This window comes from Magallana gigas, chromosome 5 (genome assembly GCF_963853765.1).
Source record: "Magallana gigas chromosome 5, xbMagGiga1.1, whole genome shotgun sequence".
NCBI lineage: Eukaryota > Metazoa > Mollusca > Bivalvia > Ostreida > Ostreidae > Magallana > Magallana gigas.
In genome coordinates this window covers 12,850,468-12,861,486 of record NC_088857.1, presented here as the reverse complement: position 1 = coordinate 12,861,486, position 11,019 = coordinate 12,850,468, and the positions used below count along the sequence as shown (strand labels likewise).

The 11,019-nt window shown below is 34.3% G+C and overlaps 2 protein-coding genes across 2 annotated transcripts; both read right to left on the bottom strand.

Moving 5' to 3' along the window:
• Positions 1-648: 648 nt before the first annotated feature.
• On the bottom strand, positions 649-3,385 carry LOC105333309 (low affinity immunoglobulin epsilon Fc receptor). The gene is made up of 5 exons (XM_066085683.1): positions 3,223-3,385; positions 2,964-3,043; positions 1,607-1,694; positions 905-1,121; positions 649-837 (listed from the first exon to the last, which is right to left on the bottom strand). Exons 1-5 carry the CDS (start codon positions 3,284-3,286, stop codon positions 810-812), a joined length of 477 nt encoding a protein of 158 aa, XP_065941755.1. The 5' UTR covers positions 3,287-3,385; the 3' UTR covers positions 649-809.
• A 2,258-nt stretch (positions 3,386-5,643) lies between these two features.
• LOC105341397 (beta-1,3-glucan-binding protein-like) lies at positions 5,644-10,060 on the bottom strand. Its single transcript, NM_001305364.1, is given in 12 exon segments — positions 5,644-5,856; positions 6,321-6,450; positions 6,556-6,627; positions 7,364-7,478; positions 7,590-7,667; positions 7,767-7,937; positions 8,037-8,103; positions 8,467-8,541; positions 8,945-9,072; positions 9,484-9,600; positions 9,740-9,826; positions 9,943-10,060. Coding segments are annotated over 12 exon segments (1,344 nt in total). The 5' UTR covers positions 10,046-10,060; the 3' UTR covers positions 5,644-5,655.
• Positions 10,061-11,019: the final 959 nt, after the last annotated feature.

The following is an 11,019-nucleotide window of genomic DNA, read 5'->3' as shown; positions in this document are numbered from 1 at the left end:
CATGGATTTTGGAAAAGGGGTGTTTTTGCAGAAACCAATGGAAACGATGTTACTTTGATACTTCAGCTACTATGTTGGATGTAGTGCAGTCGGGTTTTTTTTTAAAAGGTGCAGACGTTATGTACTATGTTTGAACGACACACATGTTCGTTGTACATGCATTCAAAGTAAGACTATCGGTGCAAAATAAATCGGATACCTTGGAAATTCTTTCGAAGGATGATCATATTTTGTGTTTTATTGATTGTTGTTTCCTTTATTCTTTATTAAAAACATTTCACTACAATGTGCAGTTCATGCATTTAGAAGTCCGTGCAACCTGAATGCCTCGATCGGAAACTAACCAACCGTAACTTTCTCAACCGGTATATATATACTAGTATACCTCAGTGGCAGTAGAAGAGCGATCTAAACTAATATTGCGACCAAATGCTTTTATGAATTCAAGTCAGCTTTAATGATAATGTCACTTAAAAGTCCTTTTACAGTTTTGTTTGTCACTTATCTATTAAACTATGTTATTGTTGTCCTTCTGTTTTGGTCGTACATGGGACTCAATTCCCAGTAAATGATTAAAGATACAGCTGTACATGTAATAAGCATGTACGCCAGTAGGCATATTCTATGCATTGTATGGAATATTTATTGCAAATACTTATTATACTGAACTTTATTCATATTCCAATCCAATAACAGTGAATTACACAAATACCATAATTGTGTTCATCGATTTACATTCTAATTATACTGATATACTTGGCCGCAACCGATTTCTTCCGGTACGTTGGTAATATTCTGCATTTTGATTTTCAACCAATGACATTGACTGGATCAGACCTACAAGAGAATCAAAGTTAATAGCACAATTCTACACAATACAAAGATTTGCTTGATCTTTACTTACGTCATAACTTCTTCACAGATGTAATATTCCTTTTCAGAACAACCATGATCCGCCCATTTTCCGTGGTGATCCTTCCAAAGGGCGACACAGTTCTGACTTAGGTGACCGCCTGGCTCCCCAGGATTGAAATCATTGTGTGGAACTACCTCTTGTGTGGAGGAATACACCCAGCGATCCTCTTCTATAATGTCCGACACCCCGATCCACATATTCTTATCTATTTAAATGACCAGCAAAAATAATACAATGAAGTTTAAAGAAATCGCTCCCTTCAAAACATGTTTCAGCTTAATGCACCAGGGGCTAGGTTTTTTTTTTATTATATGTAAAAATATAGATTTTAACAAACTGTGCCTCCCACTTTTTTCGCAAAATATGAAAATTCTGTAGAGAAAGTTTATACTATTACTACCCAAACTCCATTCTACATAAGAGTTTCAATAAAATATTTTTTAAAAAGCAATAATATGAGTCTGATTTGTCACCTAAATCAAGTCATCTTTAAATAGAAAAAAAAAAGATAAATAAAATCCGTACATACAAGTATAAATCATTCCATAATTATTTGCTCTGGATTTTTTGTGCTTTAATAACGTTTATGAATACATAAAATACATTCAAATTTATGACTAAAAACATAAACTGGATATAAACTACTTTGAACTGTTGTTCAACACAAAATCAATTTGAAAGCTCTTTTACTTTGGGACTGGCTATGGCTTCTTAAGAAAGATATTTCAGCGTCAGATCGTGGTTCAGCCAGCTTTGAGTGGAACTGTGAACACGCGCTCTGCAAAAAGCAAACTCAAGAAAACTTCCATCGTATATTTTTTTTTCTATGACTATTATAATGGAATAAAAGGAAATTGTAACTTATTTTTCAAACAGTATCGTATACATTTGACTTAAGAAACAAACTCTGATTTGTATTTTTTCGTCTTTACAATACTTGTAATATTTTACTCATATTGTTTATAAATCACTATTAACTTTAGCATGTTAAATCTGCACTTGACGTATTTGAACGGGAAGGAAATCAAAAAGTAATAACTTCACACTATCAGCGCAAATAAAGAATACTTTTTTTATCATTTGAACAAAAAACAATTTTTTACTAGATAAAAATCATAAGATTCACGATATATCTACATATTTATATGGAATTTGTTATAGATTTTGTTCTGCATGTTGCTCCAATAATGTGTATTGTTACATGTCACTTCGGTTTTCAAACAACGGTCCTTCACACCACATGACTTTTATTTTTTGACGGTTCATCACAATTAACAGAGATTAGATCATAATCTAAGAGAAGCGCAGAACATCTTACCTCAGATGACTGACCTGCAGATCCAGAATTCGAGTCAGCATTTACTGGTACTTTTGTTTTATACTTGTATCGCACAAATATTTTGAAAGTTTTGATTTTCTCCCAAAAAATCTTCTCTATTCATATTTTAAATTGTTTTTGAAAAAATCATGCTAGAATACCATACTTTCGTCCCAAAAAATTCTAATTAAGGTTTGTTTGAGAAACTTTTTGTTTGGAGGATTTTAAGACGTAATCGTCTCACGCTGTTGCGTAAAAAAATCTTAAAGGGGCATGGTCATGATTTTGGTCAAAATTTATTTTTCCGATTTTAATGTTCACAATGCCTCAGTAAAGCATTTTTTAAATAGGCAATCAAGATTTGATTGTCAGTTGTTGAGTTTTTTAAAGCTTTTGTTTACATTTGAAATGTTGAAGTGAAAATTCCAGTTTTAAACTTAAAATGAATGTTTTTTAAACGTTAGATATTGTTTATTTATGCTTTAAATGAATAAGAAGATAGACAAATCAGCTTGAAAACGATTTTTTACTGGTATATTGAACCTTTGTAAGCAAAAACAGAGTACGAGCCTTGTTTACATGTTAAAGAATACTGAGAGCCCTGTATCTTGCTTATAAATAACTCTGCAACTGACTCTTAAATTTCATTTAACCATTAAAAATGCTTTCCTAAAGCATTGAAAAATAGAATTAGAGCAAAATCGTGACCATGCCCCTCCTAGTACTTACTCCTGCATCGAACCAAGTGGCCGTTGTGTGGCTGAAAAAATAACATTTTTCTTGAAACTGTATCCAGCCCACGTGACAACCTGGTAAAAAATAATATACATGTACGACGATAATCATAGAGTGAATGACCATATATCGAAAATTAATCATTGTCAATAATTAGTGCAGAAAAAATCCTAAACAAATTTTACATTGGTAGATCCTCAACGGATATCATGTATGCCCAAAAAAAAACAACTAAAGAAAAACGTATGCTTACTCTCGGTCTCCGGAAGAGCCGATGAGAAGACTACTAGAAAAACAAGAACAAGAGACGGTATCATAGTCTTAGGTTTCAATATATTTATAAAGACAAATTACATGTTACATATAGATAGATAAGACATATGGAACCCGCGCACTGACAAGAACCAAGACGTGTTGAACCTTGTATGCTGTAAAAGTGGTTATTTACACTGGTTAATTAAGTAAGCGTTTTCAATGGTCAAACAATACGCGTGGGCATTAAATACGCGGATGCGTGATTGACCACACTTATAAGTTTTGGGCTTTTTACCATATGCACGGGGATATTTTACGCAGTTCAAATTAAGTTTACCGCGTAACCAGTGTAAAGTTCCCTCACGCGAAAATAACCACTTTTACCGTATTTTGCAATACGTTATTTTTGTTTGTATTCTAAACTTCTGTATGCTGAGATTTGACATTATACACAATTACTGAGCACTTTATACTCTCTATTGATTGCCTGTCATTATATTGTGACTTTTTATAATAAATAATGTTACTTTTTTTTCGATCACCGCTCCCTGTGTTGTTTGAATCATTCATAGGGTATTATGAGGTCATAATTTCAGTTGGGGCGTGGTCAAATCTAATAAGGTGGAATAACACACCTGGAAAAAGTCACTTAAATTAACTGTAAATTATTTGATTATGAAAGATATAATGATAAATAAACTATACATATGTCAAATAAGCGAACATTTTGCAAATTGGGGATAAAAAATGAATATATAAAAAAAATATCTATTCAGTAAGTAACAACAAAAGCCCCTGCGGTATTCAAACTCGGTATGTACGGATCACAAGCCCGATACTTTATCCACTTGGCTATGCGCTAAGTTATATGTTGCCGTCGATAAAATCCTTTCAATAAAACAAAATGTCGTTTCGATCAGAGGTCAGCCATTTATGACGATGTGTTATTCGACTAAAATTGATTTGATCACACCCCGACCAAAATTATCACCTCATAATATTTAATAAAAATATTCCTTATTACTTATACACATGTATTTATGTAATTTTCAGCAACTGTTCAATTAAATATTAGAATATTGACGTATATATGTTATTTTCGTCTCATTTAAGGTCAGACGACACGTTCCTCAATTTTAGATAACTTTTTCCAGGAATTTGTTAATGGTTTACTACTACTTTGACAAGCTTTCTTGCAAAAAATTAGGGTACCTTACCAGGCACTCCTGCAAAATACTAGAGTATGCAATTTCCTATATAATTTTGAAAATACACTTGAATTGCTGATATAAAAATAAATACATCTACAGCACAGCGAAATTTACTATATCAGAAGTATATCTCGGCCGAGGCGGGGCTTTGAAATCACGACCTCTAGAACCTATACGCTTCTGGCAGTGAGCGGCCAAGGTTCTAACCACTCGACAATCTAGACATATAACCAAATCCAAGTAAATTTTGATCATTTTTAAAGTAATTATAAAATTAATATTTTTTTTTGGAACTCTTTATCACGAGGAGATACAAAAAGATTCTCGAGGAACGTGTCGTCTGACCTTAATTTTCATGAAAAAATCGCATAACCAGCTACGTCATTGTCTACGGACTATGTTGATTTTTTCCCCGGGAAATTCATCTCCCCTACAGACATAAACCTTTTCATAGAGTTTGCGCAGTACTTCTCATGAAAAATTGTCGATGACATGATCATTTTCTAAATGATATTTGATTAATTCAACATCATCATATAAGTATCATACTTTAATTTGGATAGAAAATCAATTGCAGAATTTTTTTTAATTTATCATTTCTCTCACAAGAACGCTTTTCACCATTACGTTCAATTGAAAAAGAAAATTATTACAAAGATTTTTTTAAATGGTCCCTCGATTTCTATGTTTGTTTTTTTTATTATTGATTTTGATACATCTTTAGTAACTCTGATATAAAAATTTTATGAAAATCATATTTGTAGAAGTGAATTGGGTCCGTCGTCCTTAAGGTAATTACGATACTTTTGCGTTTGTCTGAAAAAGCACAGTAGCATATTGCAGAACACCCCATTTGACGGCATTATCCTTCCGAAATATTTTGATTATTAAAAAATGTATTATTAAGACAACTAGTTAATGTATATTTAAACTATGTCTGAATGTTTGTTATGGTATATCCGGTAATTTTCGCGATGATAATAATTTTCTCTTTTTATTCGTAAATAAATGAATACCCAGAAGTTATATCCTGTATCATATTCTATAAGAAACTTTTTTTACTGCAAAAAATGACTGACGCAAACTTAAAATGCCCTAGATATTCCATATTTTTGCAAATTGTGTGACCTGCGAAAAAAACAACAACCGGATATACGGTACTTCCTCGATCGGGTTTGTTTCAAATATGAGTTTATCAACACTGGGTCATTTATACATGTTTAATACTGGATCATTTCTACGTAATCAATCAACATGGCCACATCGTCCCCGTGCCAGGTCTTCAGCCACTCCCCTCTGTGCTCCCAGAAGTCCCTCATGGGGTGGGGCGAGTCGTTACGCCAGGACTTGGGCACATCGTACTGCCCCTCGGCAAAGAAACCGCTGGTTCCTCCCACTGCCACGTTCAGAAGCAGATGGAACTGTAGTAGGAAAATAAAGAAGTCTGTAAAACCAACTTTTTTCGTGGAAGTGAAAACTTCGCGAGGTCGCCAAACATCGTCGCCTTGCCGCGAAAAAGTTATTTAATGTCTTAAGTTTATCTTTAAAGTAAATTTCGCGAATCATTTTGTCAAACATAGCAAAAAATCGCAAAAAGTATAATAATATTTGGTTTAACAGTCTAAAGATCATAAAAATTTTTGACCGAATAAAAAAACGACGATTGCACTTCACTATCGTGACAAAATGATCCAATGAAATGAATTATATCGTTAAAAGAAGAAAATTTGTTGACAAACGAGTTTGATAATGTATTAATATTTTAAATAAATCCCTGAGAAATGTCTTGTTTAAAAATGATCCCTGAGAAATGTCTTGTTTAAAAATGATATCTAATGAAACCAATTAATGAATTGAAGCATCATCAGACAAAATGATACTTTACTGGTTGATCGAATGGTGCATTATGTGGACCGTTTCTCCAGGGGTCCTCTATGTTATGGTAGGGGCAATAGTTGTACATCCCATTCCCGGGGGTGGTCAGTCTGTATATCTCTTGGTTGTCGACTAAAATGCTGAAGTAAGAAACAATAGAGCTTGATATTCCGTCTAGTCGTTTTTTTTTTCTAGAAATATGGCGTGTTTACGAAGTTGTTGTTGTTTGTTATAGCTATTCTAACCTTAGGTGATCCTTGGTCCAGTCCAGAGAATAGGTATGCCATCCGTGCCATCCATCGGGCTGGTTCAGGTACCTTAAAAGATTATTCATTTTAAGGATGTTCTGTTTGTTAACTGTTTAACGTGTTGAAAGGGAAACTAAGGAAATTTATCAAAACTTTTATTAATATATATATAGATTGCACTGGAATTAATGCTGTTGAAAATCTACTCTATAGTCAATTGAGATCCAAGCTACTGCTTAAAGAAAACAACGATTGGAGACCTTCCTATACTCCATAAGTGTTAGTGATGGCATCCGCCATTGCTGAAGTTTCTTGTAATTGCGGCTTTGTTTGGAAACCATGATACTACAGGGGATCTATGCTATATTGCAGCTGATGTCCTAAACAATGAGAGTATACGAGATCTACGCTCTTCTAACTTGTTGTCGGAAATTGAATACTATGGTGGTTGGTAACATCTGTCATACCAATTTTAAAGAACCTTTGCTTTTGATGTTTGTGGCCTAAGGTATAGAAATTGGAGGCCTGTCTTTTTGCGATAATATGGCAATTACAACATTGAATATTGTTGATGGAGACATAAGATACTAGTAGTAAACTTTTAGACTTGAGAATTAATATTCCGTTGCAAACCTATGCGCTTATGGTTGGAAACCTTTGCTTCTGTCGTTTTGTCTCGATGCTTTTTCCCAAGGATAAGCTCTTAAACGGGATTGCAACTTTATAAATGTGTCACTAAGGTGATATATATGGAACTAATTATGTGAAACCACCAATTATGTTCTACTAGTTTTTTGTGGCTTACTTTTCACCGTGAGTTTTTTGGAAACAGTTGTGTCCGGCATCTGGTCCCCAGTGAAGTGTGGAACCAATGGAGCGGATCCCGTGATCGCCTCCATACTCACTGGTCCAGGCGTTTCCTATAAAGATTCAAAGAGTGTCTTAAAATTTCGAACTTATTTGCATGTAATGAACCCCCTTTCTGTTAAAAAAAAACAAATGAAAGAAGTATGCTAGCGCAGTGTCCATACCTTTTGTCTCCATAAGATCTATTTCTCCAGAACGAGGCCAGTTCCCGTAATGGTTGTCACGCGGCAACAGCCAAATAGCTAAGGGGAAATAAAACGGCGATATATTTCAAAGAAAAAAACCCATAAAACTCGAATATATTAGTTTTTACAGCGGTTCTTTTACTTCATGAAACAAACCTGGCCATATAAACGCCCCTTTAGGAACCCTAGCTCTAACGTTGACTCTTCCATATGTAATGGCTGCGTGCGTGGTAACTTTTCCGGACATGATTGGAGGAAGAATCTCCTGGCCGTATGCTGACTTACGACACCCGTTGTTAACGCCATTTGTACAGGTGTGCCATATTCCTGAATAAATTGATGATGCCAATGAAAAATTGTTGTTTAATCATGTGATATTTACTGTAAAAAGTTTAAATGAGAATTTGTTTCTGTCTACAAACAGACCGCGGACATCCATATTGCCGTTGTATAGCGTCCCTTCGTTGAAGGAATGGTGGTCAACTGTTAGTGTCTGTAAAGATATTTTGTTAAATGTCTCAACAAATGGTAAAACTTCTGAACATTTGAAAGGTTTTCACTAATAGTTATATTCACTTTTTGTTGTTTTGTTGTTTAACATTAGGCAGAATTATTCAGTCACGTACGTCGTCGCAAATATATATCACGCACAGAGAAAATGTTTACCATCAAAAAACCATTACAAAAAATAAAATAAAATAAATATGAAATACAAACAAAATAAACTAAATATATACTATAGGAAGAGTTTTACCTCATAATAAATAAATATTAGTGTATGAATTGTTTTCAATTCTGAAATATATAATGGTGCCAATTTAAAAACAAATTCACAGAAAAGTAACATGATACTTACAGGTTTAAGGTATAAGTAGCCATTAGCTGTGTATAAATTAGCAGTCTCGGGGGTGTACACTTGGAATTCACCATTCTGTATTCGTAGAAATATCGCAATCTTAAAACTTTGGAAAGCCTTGACCGGGTGGAGGGAGGGGGGGTCCCTTCACAGGTTAATCGAGTTGGCATTTACCATACTCTGCCCCAAGTTCACCAATCCGGCACTTTTTCTTTTATATTTATAATTTGTTTATACACATCAATGTCCAAAATATATTTATTTACTAATATGAAAAGTCACCAATTTTTCAGATCTCAGTTTTTTGTGTGTGGTTTTTTAATTATATATCTTCCACAGATCATACGTCCAGGGTTAACAGCAGTTTTATAGTTAAAACTATTAGTTTATTGTATCTCGTAGAGCCTAAGCCAAGTGTACTTCACAACATAAAATATGCTAATAAAATCGGGCATAGAATAAGTATACAATATCTCACCCCTCCGCCCCAGGCGCTCACTTCCGTTGTGAAGTGACCTTTATTGAAGTGGTTAAAATCGTCCCGGAAAACCACAGTCTGTCGAAGACTGCGAAACTGTCCTGGTTCGAAATACTTCACTAAGAAAACTGAAATACGAAAAAAAGTACCTGAATCACGGAACAATTCATACAGTGTCTTTTATGATTCTTGAGACCTAGGGGGTCATTTTTCGTGATTTACAATGCCGTATCATTTTTGTTTTTGCATTGTAATGGTTAGGTTAATAATAGAAATGACCAATCAAGTGATATTAAGGACGAAACTAACGGTGGGCTACCTATGCTTTAATATGTTAGCATAATTTGAACATTGCTTGGTCATTTCCGTCGAGACTTGACGGAAAAGTCCGAGCGATGACCGATTCTTCAAGAGTTATGAACCTATACTGTGTGATACCAGTAGTGAACTTTTGCTCGTACAGACTAGGCAAGTCAAAAAGGTCATGTGACCATCAATAACAACTATGATGTGATAAGTTATATAGTTTTGCAATATACCTGACGTCCATTTGGATTCAACTAACAGTCCGTTCTGCACCGTGGCTACCTTGTACTCTACTTCATCTCCTGGTCCAGCGTTGGCTTCGGTGTCTACGTACTCCCAACTGTCGGACTCTGGTTCAAATCCATTGCGAAACAACAAAGTCAAAATTATACAAATATATCAGCAAATTATATGTGATTAGACAGTTTTTTGTTATTTTTATCACATTACATCGAGTTTAGATTTAGACATGGATTTCTTTCGGATTACCTTTGTTCTTGGTCTCAACCACGTAATCTCTAGATTCTCCATTCTGGTTCCTAACGCTAAAAATCACGAGAGAAATGCCATCGTCGTCTGAAACAAGGCATATCATTGTGCAACTCTTTCTTTTTATTTGTAAGCATATGAAATTTAAAAGAAAAAGCCAAACAATGTCGAATTTTCCGATTAATTCAGGATGTTGTAATTACCGGGTATGCTCAGTTTCAGGCCCGACTTTCCAACGATGGAAATCGTGGTCGAGGCGCTCGTGAGAGAGAGACTCACCAAAACAACCAAAGCACCGAGATTCATGTCTGCCTTAATGTGACTCACTAAAGTCGCTGTCTTATCTTTTATAACCAAGGGGCAAGGTGCTGTGCTTTCAAGTCCTAATTTTCACCCCTTTCTTATCACTGGCACTCAACCAATGACTTTGTTGAATTTTTGCTTCAAATAATAATTGCATTAAATTTTGCGTCAGTACACATATTCAATTACAAATGTATCTTAATTAATATGCAATGATGACAATAAAGATGAAGTATAGTATGCGCCAAGTGATTATGCAATATACATGTCATACTGTATACATCGAGTGATAATAGTAAAGTAACATGTTACTTATCCAATACTAACAATAATATCAGAATTTAGAACAATGATATGGAGTTGCAATTCCGCAGTAGGAACTTTGCTGGGCATGTTGTCAGGTCGACTCTAATTTAATCCAAATTCTTACCCCCCCCCCCCCCCCAAAAAAAAAGAAAAAAAAGAAAACAGATTCAATAAAAACTGCTGAAAACGCCTATCTCTAAAGTAAATTGAAGAAGTATAGCCTAACAATGGACTAAATTTTAATAAAGTTAAGCTTTCTTGATTAAAAAATATGTCATTTCTAATACAGCAAACATTTAATAATTTGTATTTGTATTTTTTTGTATCATCTTTTAAGCATCAAATCTTGATCAAAAAGGTTTTTTTTTCAAATTGTATAATGATTGTGTATACATTACATTAATACTCTTGGTACTGGTATTAGGCCGAGGACCGGGATCGAAACGGGAAATGCCATGTTACTTATATATAAATACATGTTTCTATCATATATCTCAAAAATCAAAGAATATAATATTATCAACAAACAATTTTGTACTTTGAAAGCTTAATCATCCCTTTATGTTTTAGTCCTAAACGAAATTTCAATTTAAAAACATTTTATGAGCGAGTTTGAGTCGATACCTCAGCTTTCCGTGTCAACTAAAACTGCTCCGCGTTCTGAAGAGCCG

What these genes read in the sequence shown, in the direction of transcription:
- LOC105333309 (XM_066085683.1), bottom strand. Translation starts at nt 3,286, where the DNA reads ATGATACCGTCTCTTGTTCTTGTTTTTCTAGTAGTCTTCTCATCGGCT. An exon ending in GGCTCTTCCGGAGACCGAGA is followed by an intron (nt 3,044 to 3,222) that starts GTAAGCATACGT and finishes ATTTTTTACCAG; the next exon opens with GTTGTCACGTGGGCTGGATA. An exon ending in ATCTGTGAAGAAGTTATGAC is followed by an intron (nt 838 to 904) that starts GTAAGTAAAGAT and finishes ATTCTCTTGTAG; the next exon opens with GTCTGATCCAGTCAATGTCA.